General features: G+C 37.5%; 1 protein-coding gene across 3 annotated transcripts in view; it reads left to right on the top strand.

Moving 5' to 3' along the window:
* Positions 1-23,234, top strand: part of LOC145243476 (ABC transporter G family member 20-like) — a 120,060-nt gene that overhangs the window by 90,078 nt on the left and 6,748 nt on the right. For all 3 annotated transcript variants that reach the window (XM_080106414.1, XM_080106415.1, XM_080106413.1), the window contains exons 17-20: positions 1,357-1,460; positions 13,964-14,036; positions 17,996-18,082; positions 20,910-21,014. In XM_080106414.1, coding sequence (XP_079962540.1) covers positions 1,357-1,460; positions 13,964-14,036; positions 17,996-18,082; positions 20,910-21,014 — 369 coding nt within the window. The remainder of the gene's footprint in view (positions 1-1,356; positions 1,461-13,963; positions 14,037-17,995; positions 18,083-20,909; positions 21,015-23,234) is intronic.

The following is a 23,234-nucleotide window of genomic DNA, read 5'->3' as shown; positions in this document are numbered from 1 at the left end:
ATTAGTTGATTCCCCTTAGTTCTCAAAATAGGGGTGATTTGCGCCCCACAACAATATATATATATATATATATATATATATATATATATATATATATATATATATATATATATATATATAATCGTGACACCCGAAAGGATGTAACACTACTTTCTGTAAGTATTAAAAAAATAATTATAGTAAGAATTATATATATATATATATATATATATATATATATATATATATATATATATATATAAAAGTGACTTTGTGTATGAGTTCCTTCCTTATAGGTTCCGAAACAGCTGAGTCTATCTTTTGCAAATTTCACACGAAGGTAATTTATATTTCTAGCAGTGTTCTTAGATATGTTTTTTTGTACAGAAATTCATCCGATAAGTATCGAAAATCGAAAAATCTCCGTCCTTAAAAATAGTCTTTCTTCTCTTATAGATAAAAATAATTTTTGCAGGGGAATATTTTACGTTACATCAGTGTAACTGTAGCCGGTTTACCGTAAAATATTCCCCCTGTAAAAATTCTTCCTTTTTATCAATAATTCTTCTTTTTTTATCTATAAAAGAAGAAGGACTATTTTTAATATGAGATGACGTGATATTGTAAGCAAACACAGACGGAATTTGATGAACGACATTATTATTATTATTGTTTTATTTTTTTTGTATTTTTTTTGTGAATTAGTCCACCCGGCAAATTATTCCTCACAATATATAATATTCAATAGAGGATTGATTCTATAATAATACATACGCGCTCTGCATAAATGTTTAAGCGTATTGTAGACTGGGCAACGTCGGGCATTCAGCTAGTATACATATATCGAAAGAGACGCACAGCATCTATTATGTATCACTAGCCTGGGTGGCCAGCGTTGCTCGGGTGTTTGGAGGTGTTTGTTGAGCAAAAAAAAAAAAAAAAAAAAATGATAGTAGGCAGGCTCGAACCCGTACCACGAAGGAGGAAAAGAATGTGAAAAAAAAAAACAAAACGTGACGTCTTTGCTGTCGCGCCCATCGCCAAACCGGAAATGATGTAGGTTATAATTAAGGCTAGAAAATCGAAAAGAGGAGACGGCTTTCGAAAATATCGGCGAAAAAAGCGACCCATCCTTGTAGAAAAGTGCGCAGTTGAGGGTGAAGGAATAATTGTTTTTGGCCAATTTTTTTATATTTGTCGTCTAAAGCGTTGAGCTTCAAAACGATACTGATCTCGTGAAAATCTGTCGCCTCTGTCGAAAGTTTTAGGCAGATATACAAACATACATACATAGATTTAAACAGATTTTTGCCCTTTATATTATAGAAGAGGGTTGATTGGCAAGCATTTTAATTTTTTGATTTTTTAATCTTTCAGGATTGACTGCTTTTGAAATAATGTTGGCTCATGTCATGACACAAATGCTGGTTTTGGCTGTCCAAGTAACTCTGATGCTGGTTTTTGCCATTGCCTTATTTAAGGTGACAAGTCCTTTATTCTACCCTTATATTATTCATTTTGAAGCATTAACTTTTAATCTATGTATTAAGATAGTTAACACAATGTTTGTTTCAGCTGGTGCCACGTGCATTTACATATTTATAAATAAGATAAGCATGGAGATATATGTGTGTGTATTAGCTTGTAATTTGTTAGCGAGATAATGTATGTGTGCTAATTTCGGTTGGCGCCATGTGTGTTTATGTGTTGTAAATGAGATACGTTTATAAAAGTTTAGGGTTTGATTGCAGTATGATGTTGGTCCTATGTAGTTCTAGGAGGTCCAACCTCCAAGGCTTTTACTTCTCTCTCTTTGAGAAGGGGTTAGTTTATTGCTAATCGCCTGGGGCGACCCTACCGGAGAATGCCGACGTGGCTGTCCAGGCATTTTTTGCAGGTCAAAATGCTACTCCTTGGGGTGCTGACTTTTCAATCCCACATTGCGACCCTTGTGTCGCATCTTCTCCCCGTGAGAGAGAGAGAGAGAGAGAGAGAGAGAGAGAGAGAGAGAGAGAGAGAGAGAGAGAGAGAGATGAATACAAATCTGTATGTATTTCATGGTGACCAGAGCATACCCCAGATACATAGAGTAGACTGCAAGTTGCTTTGGTAACTGCTCATTGGATATTAGTGGCTAGCCTTGATATATGAAGGTCGTTCCTCTATCTGCCACCTGGGGACCTGTAGTATAGGAGATAGTCACTCCACAGTACAGGTTCCAGTTAAAAAGGCAAAAATCTTTCTATAACTTTATTTAACAGTTTTGTTAAGACAAAAGGAATTAGGCACATTGTTTTGGCCGGTGGGCATGGATTATAGGAAGAGATCTGAGTCTCTGAGTTCCATATTACAACACAACACCATTGTAAAAGACAAGAAGAGCAATACGACGTCTGGCCGCAGTAATAACACTCCAAGAACTAGTTGTTAAAGGTGCTGACATGTTTAGGCAACATTTTTATTGTTATATAGTGAGACCATATGCCAGTAAGTAGGGATTATGTTTACTAGCATGAATTTTGGTAAGGGTTACATAGTACATACATACAAACAGAAATAGACCTTCTGTAGCTGGTGTGATTGAAACGGGGAGGCCAAGGGTTAGAAATACAGATGCCAAATCATATTACATAGAAATGATGTCATGTGTTTAGAGGAGAGAACAGAGTTTCTGATCAGTCTTGGCCAAGAAGCAAGAGAGGTGATATGCGTCTAAAAATGTAGAGAGAATCTAAGTGAATGTTGCCTCAAGACTCCGCCTGCATATTGACTATCTTAAGACTAAGTTAGAAAAAACGGTTCAACTTTACTATAGTGTGTCTATGAAAAAATACATTTCAGAGAAAAACATTATTACGTACTTACGTGTCATGCTGAAATTAGTATAAATTCCAAAAATCACGATAAATTAGTAAAAAAAATAATTATAACTAAAAATAGAATTTTTCAAAGTTTCTGTTTTTCACTGTAAATTAACCATTTAGAAGATCAAAATCACGGAGAGATAACTGCATTCTATCGTTTTAGTTGCTTTTTACAGAATCTGATGACACTATCTTTCAGGTCAGCCATCTTGCTTTTTATCGATATACTAAATCAGCTCTAGCACATCTACTGAACCATTTTTCATAATTTTTGGAATTTATACTAATTTCGACATGAAACATAAGTACGTAATAAATGTTTTCCCCTGAAATGCATTTGTTTGAAAATACATGATTAGGTCAGACGACACTGAAAAAAAAAAAACAAGTTAAGAAGTAATCAGAATTAGCTATTGGTCTCTCCTCCCATTAACAACCCTTCTCTACATAAAACCTTTGAAAGCCAACAAGTCTCCATTGCCGTTCCATGCATAAGTAGATTTGTCTTGTTAAACAGAAGTTCAACAACCACTATGGGACCAACAGCTCACATATGGAAAAGCGACGATCAGAGAATGAAGACTAGCAACTGCACATGTATTTAAAAGGGCTTGTTTTGTTGATTTGCTTTCTTGATCACTCACGTGCAAAAACACATGCATACACAAGTACATGTTTGTTGGAAACGACGTGTGAACAGCTGGTTTAATATTAAATGTTTGTGTAATGTTGAAAATGTTACATTATTTTGAAACCTATTCTTAACATGGGTGTAGAGGCCAGAAAGGAGTTATCGCCCTTTCTCTCAGACTTGGCATAAGTGGAGTTATCCCCCTTATAAAAGAAGAGAGGAATCGCCATTATGGGTTGACACTCATCGACGGCGACACGCTGTCGGATTGGGAAACCAGCTTGCTTAACGCAAACTGTACATGGCGCTACGAACATATTGTCACTTTAAAACGTGAAATACTTATATCGCAGCATTGGACTAAATATCGTTACACTATGGAACAAGAAAACGTTCTCTTATTACGTCAACTCGTCGAGTTACAAAAAGAAAACATCGAATTACGGAAGGACATTTTACATGGACGAGCGAACACGTCGCAAACAAAAAGAATGCAGCGACCTTCTATAGGTCTGGACTCAACAGATAGCGAATGGGCACTCTTTTTAGACACCTGGTCACGGTACAAGGAGATGTGCAGACTCGAAAATCCAGCTGTAATTCGAAACGAACTGCGAGAAGCATGCACACCGGAAACGAACAGGTTACTTTTTGAGCTCATTGGACCAGAACGACTCAACAATGCGGCAGAAGAGTTCCTACTTTGCCAAATACGACTCGTGGCCGTTCGAGGCTTACACAAGGAAGTCCACCGGCAAACGTTTCACTCCATGAAGCAAAATGAGGGTGAGTCAGTGACCCATTTTTTATCGAGGTTACGGGGCCAGGCGAAATTTTGTGAATTTAGTATTCAGTGTCCGAACGAACCCACTTGCCGGCAGCAGGTTAATTACTCAGACGATATGGTTGCCGGGCAAATGATGGCAGGGTTAAGAAATATCGAACACCAGAGAAGGGTACTGGCAGAGGCAGCTACACTTCCTACTTTGGATCTAAAGTTTTCACGGTTGGTTTGCCTGGAGGCAACAGACGAAGCAACTCCACACTTTTCCGATACCACACAACCTCTCACGATATCTGGGGTACAAAAGTCGAATCAAGTACAACAAATGCATGAGGCAAAGGCCCTGTCGAACCCACGGGACACCAAACCTTGCAACGGTTGCGGAAAAACATCACACCGAGGTGGATCGATGAACCGGAAAGATTGCCCAGCAGTGGGACTCAAGTGCCACTTTTGTGGAATAGTAGGGCACATTAAAAAGGTGTGTCGGAAAATTAATAGATCCAAAACAGAGGCTATAAAAAGCGGGGAGTCATTCATGTTTTGCACCACGGATAAAACCCCTACTCACAGACACAATGAGAGACAACCGGCGAACATTCCTCACCTTGAGTGGAATGGGAAACAGTTCCAGGTGGGCGCCCCAGAACCGCCCCCCTCAGTTACAGCAGAGGTAACTGTAATGAACAAGTGCCATGCGACCTTTGGAAGGGTGCCAAAGAAGCCGATGAAAGTGAGCACCCACGCCATCCAAGCCTTCGCGGACACAGGAGCCCAAACTTGCTCTGTTGGCCCCGAGATTCAAGGACTCCTCGGGTACCCAAATGGGTACTTGGTTCCAACTACCCATCGGATAAGGGGTATAACAAATAGCCAGTTACACATCAAGGGGGTCCTGTTTTTACATATTAAGGTGGGATCAAGAGAAACACGACAGGCAGTGTATGTGTCTGACAACACATCCGGGCTCTACTTATCACAGACGGCACTTAAGGAGCTGAAATTATTGCCATCCAATTTTCCTACATCATTATCGCAAAGCAGCTCAGCGGAAACAGAAGAGACGGCCCCTTGCGGGTGTCCGCGCAGAACACCGGCTCCGAAGAAACCAGCAGCAATCCCATTGGAGCCAACCGACATTAACAGAGAAAAATTGGAGCAATGGCTAAAGGAACATTTCAAGGCTAGCGCATTCAATACCTGTCCACACCAACCACTCCAAGTAATGAAGGGTAAACCCTTAGAAATAAAATTCCTCCCAGATGCGACACCGACGGCAATCCACACACCAATACCTGTCCCCCATCATTGGAAGGAAAAGGTGAAACAAGATATAGACCGTGACGTGGCACTGGGGATAATCGAACCCGTACCGGTAGGCACACCAACTACTTGGTGCTCGAGAATGGTGGTCACACCAAAAAAGGATGGATCCCCAAGGCGGACGGTGGACTTACAAAAGTTGAACGAGGCGACCATGAGGGAGACGCACCACACTTCGTCCCCATTCAATCAGGTCTCGGTAATACCTGCACATACCAGGAAGACTGTACTCGATGCGTGGAACGGTTACCACAGTTTACCGCTGTCTCCAGCTGCACGAAACGCCACCACGTTCATCACTGAATGGGGTCGATACAGGTACTGTCGAGCCCCTCAAGGATTCCATGGATCAGGAGATGGCTACACCCGTCGGTTTGACGATATCACCATGGACATGGCTCGAAAAACTCGGTGTATAGATGACAGTCTCCTGTGGGACAACTCAATGGAATCCTCATTCTGGCACACAATTGAATATATAAACCACTGCGCCGATAGAGGGATTGTGTTTAACCCAGACAAGTTTCACTTTGCTGACATGGAAGTGGAGTTCGCAGGGTTTCAAGTAACAGCGAACGGGGTCAAACCCACAAGAAGAATGACTGAAGCCATCCTGAGCTTCCCCACCCCGACAAATATTACTGGGGTTAGGTCCTGGTTCGGACTCGTAAACCAAGTCTCCTATGCATTCTCACAAGCCGAAGTTATGGCCCCATTCCGAGAGTTGCTGAAAACAAAGGACAGGAAATTTTATTGGGATGAGACACTGGAACAGGTATTCCAAGAGTCGAAAAAAATAATAGTGGAAAGAATTGAAAAAGGCATCCAAACGTTCGAAATGAACAGAGCAACAGGACTCGCGACAGACTACAGCAAAACAGGGATATCGTATTTTCTGTTTCAAAAGCATTGCAGATGTGAGGGGGAATTAAACATGAGTTGTGGGGATGGCCATTGGAAACTCATCCTGGCGGGATCCCGTTTTACCAACGACGCGGAATCACGATATGCACCAGTGGAAGGTGAAGCCTTGGCTCTGATCTATGGGTTGGAATCATGCCGCATGTTCATACTCGGATGCCCAGACTTGGTGATTACAGTGGATCACTTACCGCTTGTAAAGATATTTTCGGACCGAGCCCTGGAGAACATAAAAAACCCACGCCTGTTAAACTTCAAGGAAAAGTCACTCATGTATAAATTCAAGATAAAACATCGACCGGGGAAACTCAACTTGGCCCCTGACTGTGCATCTCGGTACCCGGCGGGCACCCCACCAAGAGACCAGGACCAATCCATTGACACCGCAGTCAAAGCCGCCCTAACATCGATGTACGAGAATGATACTACGTTAAGAGCCATCACATGGGGAAGGATTGTGGCTGCGGCAGCCACGGACGAAGAATGTAGGACTTTGAAAGAGCTGATTCAAAATGGCTTCCCCCAGTCACGTAACAATATCCCAACCGTAGTTCGAGTCTTCTGGCCTATGCGTGAGGAATTATATTGCCTGGAAGGAGTGATCATCAAGGGGAACAAAATCCTAATACCTCGACAACTCCGCGCAGAGGTATTGGAATCTCTTCATTCCGCTCATCAGGGTGTGAACGGAATGCTGGCGAATGCGAGACAACGACTATTCTGGCCAGGGTTGGATGCTAACATCAGGCAAACAAGAGCCCAGTGCCGCACGTGCAATGAAATCGCACCGTCTCAGCCCAGGGAACCCTTGATGTCCCCAGCAGACCCGGAATTTCCATTTCAACAAGTGGTGGTTGACTTCGTCCAGATGCAGGGTAGACACTTTATGGTATACGCAGACAGGTATACGGGATGGGTTGAAGTGGCCCTAATGACGTCGGGAAGAGCCAAGACGGTGTGCGATACCTTGAGGACTTGGTTCTGTACCTACGGCGTACCGGAAGAGATTTCGTCGGATGGTGGACCACCATTTGAATCCCAGGAATACGACTCCTTTTTGAGGAATTGGGGCATACGAAAACGTACCTCATCAGCGCATTATGCCCAAGGCAATGGCCGCGCAGAGTTAGCCGTCAAAACCGCGAGACGTATACTGGCGGACAATACGGACAGTTATGGACGCCTGTGCCATGATCGGGCAGCCCGAGCACTACTGACCCATAGGAACACGCCTGTCCAGGATCTGGACATGTCCCCGGCCATGATGCTGTATGGTCGGGTCATTAAAGACCACCTTCCTGTCCTGCGGGACAAATACCAGGTTCGAAAACAGTGGACAGAAATAGGCAAACTAAGGGAAGTAGCAATGGCCAAAAGACATATGAGGAACGAGCAGTATTACAACCAACATAGTCGCCCACTCCGGGAACTCCAGGTAGGAGATTACGTCCAGATCCAGAACCAGGACGGGAACCACCCACGTCGATGGACAAAGACAGGGAGAATCGTGGAGACCCAGGGTTACCGACAGTACCAAGTCCGGGTCGATGGAAGCAATCGAGTGACATTGCGCAACCGTCGGTTTCTCCGTAGAATACACCCGGTAGTGGATGGCCCTCATAACATCAGACAAGAAATCCCGAACCCACCTATAAATGTGGAGACCCCACAGGAACAACCTCCGGAGGAGGCAATGGAGGTGGAACAACACGCCGACACGGAATCCCCAAGCGAACATGAGGAAGAAATGGAAGTGGAAGATACCACGGGAGGAGATACCCAAAAATACAGTCCTCCTCCGTTAAGGGAACCGTCAAGTCGGAGGACGAGAGCCCCAAGGGGTTTGTCGCCGCAAATGCGGGGGAAGTCGCACGGGTATTTCTCCACATAAAGGATGACCACAACAACTTGCTTTTGTGGTCACGAGGGGGAGGGGCATGTAGAGGCCAGAAAGGAGTTATCGCCCTTTCTCTCAGACTTGGCATAAGTGGAGTTATCCCCCTTATAAAAGAAGAGAGGAATCGCCATTATGGGTTGACACTCATCGACGGCGACACGCTGTCGGATTGGGAAACCAGCTTGCTTAACGCAAACTGTACAATGGGGAGACGGGAGCTTTTTTTAAAACGATCCTGTACTTTCAACTAACAATTTAATAAACTACTGTAAAAATTGAAAATCCTATCTAAAATATAGTACAGTTTGTGTTCTGCATGAGTACCAAAGCATCAAATATGCTAGAGCAGTCATTGTTAGTTTGTTACACACAAGCCAGATGGCATATTGCTTCAGAAATGGAGACAGAATTAAAATTATCTTCTTGAAATGTCGGAGATGTTTTGATTTGGAAAAGCATTACTGATAGAGACCCCAGATAGTGTTGGGTGAAGAAATCCAGAAAACTGTCACAGATATCAGTGTGAGGACCCTCCCTCCTCCTAGGAAGGAAAGGGAGAGGTGTTGAGTGATTGTTTTTAACTACCCCCCACCCCTCCCTGAAGGAGAGGAGAAGGTAAAGGGGTGGGATTCTGAGAGACGAGCTGGAGTTGGTAAACCGAACAGTTGGGTCGGTCGAACCCTCCTCAGCCTGGAGGCCTTTAAGGTCCTGATGTGAAGATGTTACCTAGACTATGTTAACGGGATTTGTGACTTCTACTTTATCTGGTCAGGCATCGTTCACTGCTGGTAGTCAATCGCCTTAGATTAAACAGTATCGGTTGTGAACTGAAGAAAATAATAAATAGTTTAATACTGTTTATTTGTGGTGAGGACTCTTCATTTGTAGCAAGCTGACCAGACCAGCAGAGGGATGAATGAACCTCGCGGAGAACACAAGAAATCCGGAGACTACACAGGACAACAAGAGACGATTGGATTGAGAAACGAAGCGCTCCACCATGGAACACATTGTGTGAAGATGATCGTTAGGCCACCTAGTGACGGGACTCGTTCAAAAGCTCCCTCCCTGTCACAATTCATTATTTGAGATATTTCATATTAGTACAACAAAAAATACATCTTAATTATGCAAGTGCACCTTGGATTCACTTTCAATCCATATATAAAATAGAACATAAATTATGTTGGTAAGATTGTTGGATTCTTGACACATGGAGGGGGAGAGCTTTTTTTTTTTTTTTAACCTCTTCTGTACTTTCACTTAACAATTCAATAAACAAAGATACCGTAAAAATTCAAAATCCTATCTAAAAAATATCGCACAGTTTGTATCCATTATGTCGGTAAGATTGTTGGAAAAATGTTTGGATCATTTGACCTGTCTCCTGATGCAATCCTCTGCTTGGTGCAGTATTTACTCTGGAACAGAGTACGGACACACATATAGCAGCTGTATGCAAATGACCGAGCCATGAGCGAGGTGACATCACGGCAAAGAAGAAGGAAAAAGGTTATAAAAAGAAGAACGTCTGCGCAGACTGAGGATCACGTTAGAGACATGTAGGTGACGTCACAGCCGAGACGAGAAGTCCCGCCTAGCTGGAGAAGGAGAAATCAAGGTCTTTTGTTAAAACCTGAAACAAGAAGTTGAATTTCTTTCCTCTTCCTTTCTTATGTTTCTTGCGATGGACTCTACAACGTGTTGGATCCCTACATATTAATGATGACATTACAACTCTGGTCGTGTTGAACTGGGTTCCTTCAAAGGAAGTTTCTAGATTCACAACCGGTCCCCAGTTCTATGTATCTCTTGATCCGAGAAGATAATAATGTTGGCTTTTTGCACTTTTATTTTGAATAGATGTTGCTGCTGTCCCACATACAGCACCTATTTGGTACTGGCTACACTTAATGCTGTTTAATTTTGGCTGATCGGAAACGAGAACCCATATGTCTCTATATATTATTGATTTACACTCTCCTAAGAACATTAATTCATTCTTTACATAACTTCAATCATAGAGACACGATCGTTTATCAAAACCGCCATCTTTGTTATTCAATCAATAATCCATAATAACAAGCAAGGGAGATCACTCTGAGAACTTAACACAAAAAAGAGAACTTTTTGTATGTTACTACAAAGGGAGACAACTTAACAACTATGATTATGCAGTCCTTTACATATATAAGAACCCGATACACCTGAAGAGGGAGTACTGTTATCACATCTGGAGAGGGAGTACTGCTATCACATCTGAAGAGGGAGTACTGTTATCACACCTGGAGAGAGAGTACTGTTATCACATCTGGAGAGGGAGTACTGTTATCACACCTGGAGAGGGAGTACTGCTATCACATCTGAAGAGGGAGTACTGTTATCACACCTGGAGAGGGAGTACTGCTATCACATCTGGAGAGGGAGTACTGTTATCACATCTGGAGAGGGAGTACTGCTATCACATCTGAAGAGGGAGTACTGTTATCACACCTGGAGAGGGAGTACTGTTATCACATCTGGAGAGGGAGTACTGTTATCACATCTGGAGAGGGAGTACTGCTATCACATCTGGAGAGGGAGTACTGTTATCACATCTGGAGAGGGAGTACTGCTATCACATCTGGAGAGGGAGTACTGTTATCACATCTGGAGAGGTGCCGCATAGAGCACTCTTTCTTGCCTTAACAGTGAACAAAACAGATATCACAATCCAGTGGAAAGATAATCAAATCTATTCTCACAAAAGAGACGTTACTAGTCTTTGTCTACTCAATCCTTATTTTCATGGAAGGTGTTCGACTGAGCTCTAATCTCTGGTTCCTCCTTATAAGACGTTCACAGCAAATGATCAGCTTCCTATCACAACCTCAAGAAAGTTTCATTTCTTTCACCATGTTTCTAGCGTTAGGTGAAATTTTCATGAGCAGAGTTTCTTTCTAATATCCTTCCATTTGTAAAACACATTACCATATTACTGCTTCCTTTTAGACTAAAACATGATCATTTTTAAATCCAAGGTCAACAAATATTTGACATAATCCGTCCCTAAGAACAACCAATCTTTGTTTATTTAATAATGATTTACCTTTCTATCAAATATTTTTCACCCACAATTCATCCATTTCATTAACTTTTATCTTTGAGTGACTGTGGACTTTAATAAGCGATGAGAATACAGTAAGAAAATGCCGGCAAAATCGCATATTTACTGATTCAATATTGATACATTATTTTACGTGAAAATATTAGAATGTTGGCAGACAAAAAATAAAAGTAGAAATACAGGGTCTTAATCTACGGTAAAATCCAAACTGAATTTTGAAAATATTTTTCTAAAAAGTCGAAAAACAAAACTCTGGGCGATTTAGAGTATTTATCCATCCAAACGACTTCCGGTTTTGAAACTCTTTGGAAATAAACACTGTGTTACTTAATTTGAAAATGTAGGTCAAAATATACGAATATTGTAAACTGATTTTTACAGAAATAATTAATATTGAAAGTAAAATATTTTTTTAGTTATAATGTGATCTAAAATGTTACCAAAGGCAAGATAAGTTACTTTTCTGTGATAAAACGCCTTAAAAATCAGTACAAACCTGTTTTTGTGCAGCGTGCATGGTTTTGTGCAGTTAACAAGAATGAAGAAAAAAAAAGGCCGTTTTTTTTCCTCTTTATATGCGTGCGATAATGTTGCCTAATATGCAAATGAGATGCTTTTGGTTTGAAATAAAAAAAACCCTGATTTTTCAGAAACTGGTTCTATTTTTAATTTGGATATAAGAGTAGCCAATTTTGTCAGCAGTGCATCGTGTTTTGGAGTTGAGTTTTTGACAGCAGAGCGTCGAGATTTGGACTAACGAGTTTTTGGCAGCAGTGCGTTGAATTTTAAGTAGTGAATTTTGACAGCGGTGTGTCGAATTTAACCCAGGAAATTGTTACTTAGAAGCGAAGCGTAGTCAACAATCCATCAGGGCAAGTGTAGAACAGCAAACACTTGATTGTTTTAACCATAATAAATAGGAATATCCATAAACTGATTTATAAAAAATATGTTTATTTACTGAAACATTTTTGCAGATATAATTAATATCGAATATAAAATATTTTTTTCAAAATATAATAAATTAGAATCAAAATGAATAAACAGATATGAATTTGAATGTATGTTTAAATAAATGGAAAGGAAACTGAATAAATATTAACATAGTAAAAAAAATATGAATTTTTGACTCGCAATAAATTAAATACAATAAACTTAATGGAAAATAAAATGTGCAAAATTAATTAAACAACATAATAAACAGGGATTCAATTAATGATATTGCCGAAAAAATTATGGGGTCTTCAAATTAACTAACATTGTTTACTTATAATGACTTTCAAAACCGGAACTCACTTGGATGGGTAAATACGCAAATTCGCCAGAAAACAAAATTAGTTTCTTTTAACTGCATGTATATTTGAGGTATTGAATGTATATTTAGCTCTCCAAAAACTAAAGTAATAAACAGGTGTGGTTAAATTCAACACACTGCTGCCAAAACCTTGCTACCCCAAAACTTGACACTCTGCTGTCAAAACTCAACTACAAAACTCGACACCTGCTCTCAAAAATCAGCTCCAAAACTCAACACTCTGCTGTCAAACCTCAACTTCAAAACTCGACACTCTGCTATCAAAACTCAACTCCAAAACTCGACACTCTGCTGTCAAACCTCAACTTCAAATCTCGACACTCTGCTATCAAAACTCATCTCCAAAACTCGACACTCTGCTGTCAAACCTCAACTTCAAAACTCGACACTCTGCTATCAAAACTCAACTACAAAACTCGATACTCTGCTGTCAAAACGCAACTTCAAAACTCGACACTCTGCTGTCAAAACTCAACTACAAAACTCGACACTCTGCTGTCAAAACTCAACTACAAAACTCGACACTCTGCTGTCAAAACTCAACTACAAAACTCGACACTCTACTGTCAAAACTCAGCTGCAAAAACCCGACAATCTACTGTAAAAAATCAGCTCCAAAACTCGACAATCTACTGTCCAACTTCAAAACTCGACACTCTGCTGTCAAAACTCAACTACAACACTCGACACTCTGCTGTCAAAACTCAACTACAAAACTCGACACTTTGCTTTCAAAACTCAACTGCAAAACTCGACACTCTGCTATCAAAACTCAACTCCAAAACTCGACACTCTGCTTTCAAAACTCAACTCTAGAACATGACGCACTGCTGACAATACTTGCTACTCTCACATCCAAATCCCAAATCGACCACATCATCTTCTTTACTAAAATGCAGTATCACATCCTTTCCCAATCTCAATTGATCTGTTTCTATGATCTCTTCTTGCTGAAATTAGCATGTCATCTATCAGGAAATATAAATAAATAATGCACAACTTTTTACCATGTCTCGTATCCTTTGTGCCAACCATGTCTTCCTGTCCTCTCGCCTTCGATTTTTTTATACTGTCTTTTTAGGGCTGCTAATAAATTGATATATAAGTTAATTTTTTTATTTTTGTGTCATTTTGTAATTTCAGGTACCATATCGAGGACCGCTTGTGTGGGTTGTGATCTTGGTATTATTTCAAGGACTCTGCGGAATGAACTTGGGTAACTTTTACTAATTAATGTTTATCTTTCACAGTATCATTGTTGGGTATTATTTTTACTTGTAATTGTTTTGTGTTGGATTATTTTTCGTAATTTTTGGAATTTATACTAATTTCGACATGGCATGTAAGTACGTGATAATATCTTTACCTGAAATGAATTTATTTGAAATCCCATTGTACTGCAGAAAGCATGAACTTGACCAGAAGAGGGCTTGCTGATTGGTCCTGAAGAAATCAGAGAATTGTTACTAAAACCCAGGCTTTCATTTTCTCTTTTTCTCCTTTTCTCGGTATCACGCTCTTCAGTCAGACACATTAGTTTGCTAAGATCATAACACAGTGACGAACCTAACACATGCTTGTCTAGAAATCATCTTTATCAACATAAAAACATTAAAAACAAAACAAAGAGACACAACTCTTTATATGCAGATATCAAGGGACATAACTCTTATCAAGTTAGATAACTCGAACTTCAACATTACAAGTGTCTATTCAAAGACGACAGAGCAAACCGTGGAGATAAATAGTGAAACAAGGGGCATAAATCAAAACAAAAAATTAATATTAAAAAAAAAAAAGTCAGTTGCGAAATATTATTTTAATTAAACAACTAACAACAGAAACAGTTATTTAATTAAATTAAAATAATTAATCTATGAATATTTTCCACAATTTAACTCTAAAGTTTTACGATATATATATATATATATATATATATATATATATATATATATATATATATATATATATATAAAAGTGAACGTGTCTGTCTGTCTGTCTGTCTGTGTACATTTCCCTACGCAATAACTCTGTCAATTTTTAGTCTATAGACTCGAAATTTGAAATACCGGGTACTGAGATTTGGGAAAATCGATGTGACGGGTGTCAGCCAGAAATTTTGCTTTTAAGGGGTCAAATTTCAACGATTTGACCTTTAAGAACTCTACCAAACTCCTCCGACAATTTTGGGTCTAGACACTTGAAATTTTAGATATAGGTTCCTTGAACCTGGATCTAACTTAATAAAGTGATTTGAGCCCGAAACTATAAATTTTAAGGGGTCATAATAGGGGTCAAATTAAAAAAAATTGACTTTTTTTTGTTTTGCTAAGCGTACACCTCAAAACACTCGGGCAAAGCCGGGCTAAAATGCTAGTATATATATAAAACTGTTAAGTGAAAGTACAGAATAATTACGATTCCCCCTCTCCCCGTATTATAAACGACTTTCTAAATAATAACGTTATTAGTTCAGCCCGGCAGTCCGGCACAGTAAGTGCACAAATACCAATTTAGTTAAACAACGAACAGCAAAAACAACACTTTAATTAAATTAATTAAAATGTTAATAATTTCCGTAATTTCCAGCTTTGTTTTCGTAAATCACAAATATTATTATTTTAAAATAAAAATGTAATTTAATTGGACAAAGAAAAATAAGAAACCATCGAAAGTCATCTGAGATATGCTTTCTAAAATGAGCAACCTGAGTTATGGCCATTGTTTCTGATCGACCTGCCACCTTCCTTTGTACAAGCACCGACTAAAGCTATATAAAAACAAAACACACACACACACACACACACACACACACACACACACACACACACACACACACACACACACACACACACACACACACACACACACACACGAAATAACAGTAGTAAAAGGCGTTATTAATGCAATAAGTCTTTTAGAATTTCAGAAGAGACTCCTATCTTTGATAAACAATCTGTAATCTATTCTCCCCTCTCCCTAATCCATTTAGCCTGGATTTCTTTTATCACCATCATTTTCTTCACTCTATCAACTCCCAAAAATTGGTCACTAACAAGAATTGGTAGCTTTTAAGTCTCTGCCGAAAGATGTTCTACCCGTTTTACAAAGGACTTCACGTGATCTAGGTAGTCTGAATATCTCTTCAACCGTGATTGCTATCAATATGTCAGCATTAGCTAAAAATCTAGAGATACAGAGAATTCTCAAGCCAAGCAGGACCTCAGAACGTCTGCTTAACACTTCTTTTCGCCAAAGGAGATGGAGAGGACTCAATGACTCACTTATCAGCATTTTTCATCTCTCGCACACATTCCTACACACTAGCAAAAATCAGGCAAACAGAAAAAAAAATTACTACTTAGACGCACTAACAAGAACAAGGTAAACTAACACACATACGTAATGCCACGCTGCCAAATACTCACATACGGATATTATTTACACATGCGTGTTCACACTATGAACATATTGACCTAGACATTTAGAAGCGTTGTGACTACTAACCCAACTTTCACATGTTTGCACAAATGACTGAAAATAACTTTTATGTTCTCATCTCTTGTATAAAAATGTTTTGTTATAAATTTTCGTTTTTCTACATTTTTTATTTACAAAACTCTGTTTTAGGAAGCACTTGCTACCTGGTGACCCTTCTATTCTCTTAATGTTTCGTTTATTTCCATTTTAATATGCATGCATGTTTGTATACGTTCTTCATTTTTCTTCCTCTGCTACGACAATAACCTTTATGCCCAAATTATATTAATTGTTGGTGTAGTTCTTGGTAATATTCAAAGACGCAGTGGTCGTCCAAAGATGGTTTCTACCAAGGCCAAGGACCACCTCACATGTATACCAGTTCGAATGAGAATATATTTTATTAACTTCAAAACAAAATAAGAGCTTTGTTGTGCTTGAATCGTTCGCACTATCTGTTTATTTATTTGCGCCAGTTTTTTTTTTTAAATCTTAATAATTATAAAACTGTGGACTGTGCGGGCGCCCTTGCTTAAATCTTGTAATAAATAATTCTACCAAAAATTCTTCATAAGTTTTGGTTTCGGTTTCGATTCTAGCTCACGACACCTAAGTCATATATTTGTTTTTTACTTTTGAAATCACCACTAGGTATAATATAATTACAATAGAAAAATGCGAGCATGAAAAGTAATATGGTTAAACTTAAACATGGAAAAATAAAGGACTAGTTGTAAAAATTGGAAAAGAAAAAGACAAGATATTCTAGTAAAAAATATAATAAATTTATAACTTAAAATATTGCAGCATTAAGAATTGATTATATACTGTTATAAACTAAATTAAAAAAAATTCTTAATGCTGCAATATTTTAAGTTATGAATTTATTATATTTTTTACTAGAATATCTTGTCCTTTTCTTTTCCAGTTTTAACAACTAGTCCTTTACTTTTCCATGTTTAAGCTTAACCATACTACTTTTCATGTTCGCATTTTTCCATTGTAATCCATGATTTTTCTAAGCTTCCAATAAATTCATTTGTTCTTTGTTTAATTTCAGTCTTATTTTTTTGCCTCCATAAACACATGTTATAACAATGTACGGCACTCGTCTGCTTTCAATAAAATCCTCCCAATTATTTCCTTTTCATTATTTCTGTTTCACTTGTTACTTTTCTTTCCACGATAACAGTGAATTAATAGCAACAGTAGTCGCTTAAGCGACATGGTTGCTATGGAAACCAGTCATAAAAAGCGTCGCTCACCTCCTTACATATTTTTACGATTTTCAACACCAGAAAATTAATCATAACTTTTTTATACTGAACAAAAATTGAAAATTCTTTTTTTCACAATATAGCTGAGAAGGTGATCTATAAATTGTAATAATTGTTTGAAATTTGGACGAAAAATGAGTGAGCGGTGAAGCTTTAAAGCAGTTCTAAATGACTAAACCTGCCACTTAACCATATATTGAAACACGGTAGTGTTTGAATGATAAATAATAATCGATAAAGAATTGACTCTAAAATAATATATATGAAATCTTCATAAATTAAAATATTATATTTAAGCATATTTTATGCCTGGGCGAGGTCGGGCGCCTCTGCTAGTATTTATAATGACTGTTCGTGTGGTTCTTGGAAAACCCAAAGACTTTATCGTCGTGTTTTTTTTTTAAATTTTATTTTATAGGAATTCTTTTTTCTGCTGTCTGTGATCAAGAAACTTCTGCAATTCAACTGGCTTTGTCTTCTGTCTATCCAAATCTGTTGCTAAGTGGTAAGTTGCTTTTTTTTTATCATGCGTACCAACTTATCAAGTCCAAAGTGTTAATGAAATCGAGGGATGATTTATTAAATGATGAAGAATATTATAAGAGGATTGAAAATGATGACTAAAATAAACAAAGTTCGATTGCTTATGTTGACAGTTTATAACTGGTATTAGTTGTCATTGGATTTGAAGATGACCCTGTTGTAACCTGCAAGGAAGCAGCTTCGTAATAATGTGTCCCACAGATGGGAAGTTCTTGGAAAAAAAATTCTGTTTATGAAAATTCTGTTTCATGGCGAAAGAAATGAAAATTCATTGTAGTTGTGGTATCAAGACGAGTTCTTTTTGTGAATGTCTTATAAGTTTTAAGTAGATATTGGAGCTCAGTCGAGCATCTTCCGAGGAAATGGAATAGTGGTCTCCCTCAATTCGCTGTTTTCATACCTCATTGTAATACAGGTTCCTATTCCAGTAGCTTCTTTCTAAGAACTACAAGCTCGTGGAATGTTTTCATCCTACCTATAGCCCTGGTATTTTCAAGACTATGGCCAACAGGCACGTCCTGTCTTTGCGATAATCATCTTTTTTTTTTTTTACCTGTGTTCACCCCAGACAAGGCATATTGCCACTTGGATCTTTGTAAGTTTAATTATGCCTAAATGTTGCTTCATTCGAGACTTATTGAGTGATGTGTTATCTATGTAACCTAATTCCAGAGCAAACAAACAAACAAACAAACAAACAGAAACTACAACTTTTATATATATAGAGATTACTTATTTATTAGAACTAATAAGAAGATTCATTGGTTTTTATTTAGAATTTCATTTAATTTCAAAAATGTAAAAAAATCTTTATGATGTACATACTCGTCAGAGAACGAAGATGTCATGTTCCAAAAATCACGTAAATTTATCAACTAATATTTTGTAGCAGCAGGAGCAAATATATCCGCAGCTTATGATTTTGAATATGTTTTGCTTTGTAACATCATTGCTGATTGGTTGTAGCAGCCAACCTCCTTTCTGGCTTGCCCAATCAGGCGCCATCTCTCTGGCAAGCTGAACATATGACGAAGTGTATAAAGGTTAAACAATGGCAACTCTCTCTCTCTCTCTCTCTCTCTCTCTCTCTACATGTGGCACGGACCAATTCCCAAGTACTCTCTTGAGACGCCATACAATCCACCGGGCCTTTGAGAAGACAAAGAATCCATCATGGCTACCACCAAATGATAACTTTAACCACACATACATTCTCTCCTTCTTGCACCGAACTATTTAATCTTTCGTCCCTTTTCATACATGGACACACGCTCTTACTACTAACTTCAACACGTATTCATGAACTCTCACCTTTAACAGGTATATCTAATCATTCATCAACGTCTCTACACAGAACAAGGCCGAAAGAACTGTGCCCATTATCGATGTCACAGTCCCAAATGACTTTGGCCTTAATAGGACGGGAAAAGATAACAAAATATCAGGACCTAAAAAAATAATCTAAAAACGACATGGTCTCTGAAAGAAATAAACATTATACCGATTGTGATAGGAGCAAGTGCCTTTATAAAAAATAATCTTCAGAAATACTTAGAAACAATCCCTGGAAGATCAAGCTGTAACGAAATACAGATAGCAGCCATAAAGGTAACAGCCATAAAGAGCCTTCGGATATAAATATAAATCATAACGGAATTAAGTGTTAGCTCCAGAAGGGAGCTTTGATCTCTTGAAACTAACTGAAGTAAAATAAAAAAGAAAAAAAGAAAAAAGAGAACTCTTCCTAATCCTAACATTTTTCATATACATCATACTAACGAAGATAATCAATAAAGCTGTTATTAAATGTTAGAATGAAACTTCTTTTCTTTCCTATTCTACATTGGTGACCCCGACGTGATTGGCAGACAAACAATGTTCGTTGACACCAATTCTATATTTTGGTGACCCCAGAATACACAACTTTTGACAGCTTTGTGTTTATCTTTGTTTTTCTTAGACCCCTTAAAACAAACAAACAAACAAACAAACAAACAAACAAAAACTTTCAATACCATTAACACTTCATATTTCCTTTCATAAAGTACAAAAAAGTACATTTAATCGAATACTTGTCATAAACAAAAAAGGGAACATTTTTCAACAACACTTCTCGCAGAAAAGCAAAACATTTTCAAATGGATATTTGTCACACACAAAGAAAGCTGAAAAACATTTTTAACCGAACACATTTTCACTGGAAATAAGAGAACAGCTCAAAATATCAATAAAAAGCAGCTGTAAAAAACATTATTTCAATTTTTTAAGTAAACATTATATTTTCATTTTTAAATGTAATTATTTTATTTTCATTTTTTAATATAATAATAATGTTTCAATTTTTTAAGTAAACATTTTTATTTCAATTTTTAATGTAATTATTTTATTTTCATTTTTTAATATAATAATATTTCAATTTTTTAAGTAAACGTTTTATTTTCATTTTAATTTAATAATTTTATTTCAATTTTTTAGTAAACATTTTTATTTCCATATTTTAATGTAATAATAATATTTAAATTTTTAAGTAAACATTTTTATTTCCATTTTTAATGTAATAATAATATTTCAATTTTTAAGTAAACATTTTTATTTCCATTTTTAATGTAATAATATTTCAATTTTTTAAATAAACATTTTTGTTTATATTTTTTAATATAATAATAATATTTCAAAAAATTAAGTAAACATTTTTTCCATTTTTAATGTAATGATTGTATTTTAATTTTTTGAAGTAATCATTTTATTTCTATTTTTTAAAGGAATAATTTTATTTCTATTTTTTAAAGGAATAATTTGGCCCCTGGAAGCAATTCCCACTGGACTTCAATATATAAGTAAAATTCTGCCAATGACTTATGCTACAGAAGCAATGAGATGCATTATGAGTCGAGGTAAATTCTAATCTAATATACAAAGGGCTATATGTCTGTCTGTCTGTCTGTCTGTCTGTTTGTCTCCATATTTTCAAACTCTATCTCTTCCGAAACCAAAAGTCGCAGAGCGGCGCTAGGGGTCTCAAATTATTGGATTTTTTATGAACCGTTCTTTTTATGTGTCTTTAGCTGGTTAAAATAGTTTTGAAGGGGTAAAAAATAGGTCCAAATTGAAAAAACGTTATACATTTTGTACATTCATCTTATTTTATTTTTAATTTTTGATTTTTAATCAATTTATATGCATGTCACGTTGATACAGTGGTAACGTCACCAGCTTTGAATGCTACAGTTTTGCCTTCAGTTTCGATTCTAGCTGATATCATCCAAATACTGTTTTTTTTTTTTTTACTTTTGAAATCTCGACTCTATAATAATATGCACGAAATCTGGACAAATTAAAATGTGATATTTAAACGTATTTTATGACGGGGCAAAGCCGGGAACCCCTTCCTGCTAGTCATCTATATTATCATTATCTAGTAGACCAGAAACATGGAGATACACTATTTTTTGATATTTTCAAAAGTTTGGATTATTTTTATTACTCATCTTAAATGTTATTCACACAACGTTTTGGCTTATGGAACTGCCAACCTTTTTCAGATATATCTTGTCGAACTCATTAATCTTTTTGTTCTACTTGGAAATCAGCACAGAATTTCTAAAATAACCCTTTATTTAATTAACAGGGGTGGCATGCTCTTGTTTCGTCAGTCCTGACAGAGTAGAATCTTAAGTAATTCATAATTAATTTATTTTATTTTATTTTTTTTAGTTGTTGTTATTTCACGACGTTTTGACCAACTATTCCTCTGTCCTTCATCAGGTAGTAACCGCGACGGGATAGGAACTCCGAATCTCCAAACTGGATTCTCAGCAATTACTGCCTTCCATAGTTGTTGTCGTCTAGCCATGTTTTGGCCAAGTAAGCCGCTGGCCAGCTTTGGGTAGGATTGAAACCGCTATCTTCAGACAATTCTCACTTAGAACCGTAGAGATTCAATGTCTCTATCCACTGTGCCACGGAAGGGCAGTAATTGCTGAGAATGCAGTTAGGAGATTCGGAGTTCTTATCCCGTCGACAAAGGCCAAAGGAATAGTTGGCCGAAACGTCTTGAAACAACAATGACTAAAAAGATGAGGATAATAGTCCGCAATGAAATAAATTAATAAATGATACTCATCTCAATGAATTCCAATTAGGATAATATATATAATTCATAATTATATTCTTTGGATTCAATTTTCAACATCCAGAAGAGTGCCACTTATTTCTTTATTTGACGCAGTACTTTATTCATTACGCGCCAGCTCCTTGCGTGGCATCATGCCTTAGCTGCCATTATTCCGTGCAGTTTCATGTATTAAATAGAAAGCTTCCCGAGTTTGACAAGATACACCCGAAGAAGGCCGGAAGTTACATTGTCCAAAACGTTCAATGAATAAGACTCAAGACGAGAACAGTAATCCGAGTAATTGAAATTATCGATCCTCATCTCAAAAATTCAGAAATATCGAAAAGTTTATTACTTTTATTTTTGCAATTTATGTCTGCTTTTTCTGTTGGGTAAAACACAAAATTATATCCGATGATGAAGACCCCATTTGGAAGCTTTGCTGAGTGTGTGGTCATGCCTGAGTTGAAATTACTTTCAGGTCCATTCTGAAATGGAGTGATAATGTTACAGTTAATAGGTTGGTTGGTTGTTTTTGTTTTACGGCATATCAACCCTTTTCAGGTTATTTAATGCCGAATCCAAAGATTTTGAAGAAAATTTTTTAATAGAATATATTTGTTGTTTTCAAGTTGGTTTCTATTTAATTCATAGTTGGAACCCTAACAGGTACTACCACTCCGGGTCAGAGTGGACCTGGGAGCAATGGCAATTAAAGGGTTGCTCCACACTTCCCAAAGCCCGTAAGCTGGGGCCTCACCACTGGATATAGTTTAAGGTCATATCCAGGACCATAGAATTGATAGAGTTCAATATAGACTTCATGGCCTCGAAGGAGATGTCCTTTTCTCTTCTCTGCAATCTCTATCTCACAGAAGAGATGTTGCGAGTTGGTCTCTGCTTTATCGTTATTTTCATGGCAAGTGCTCGACTGAGCTTCAATCTATGGTTCCCCCCTCACCAAACTTTCAGAAGAAACACTCGTCTAGCTGAAAACACT

This window comes from Euprymna scolopes, chromosome 22, assembly GCF_053919585.1.
Source record: "Euprymna scolopes isolate OS-2025 chromosome 22, ASM5391958v1, whole genome shotgun sequence".
NCBI lineage: Eukaryota > Metazoa > Mollusca > Cephalopoda > Sepiida > Sepiolidae > Euprymna > Euprymna scolopes.
This window is presented reverse-complemented; position numbering and strand designations above follow the sequence as displayed.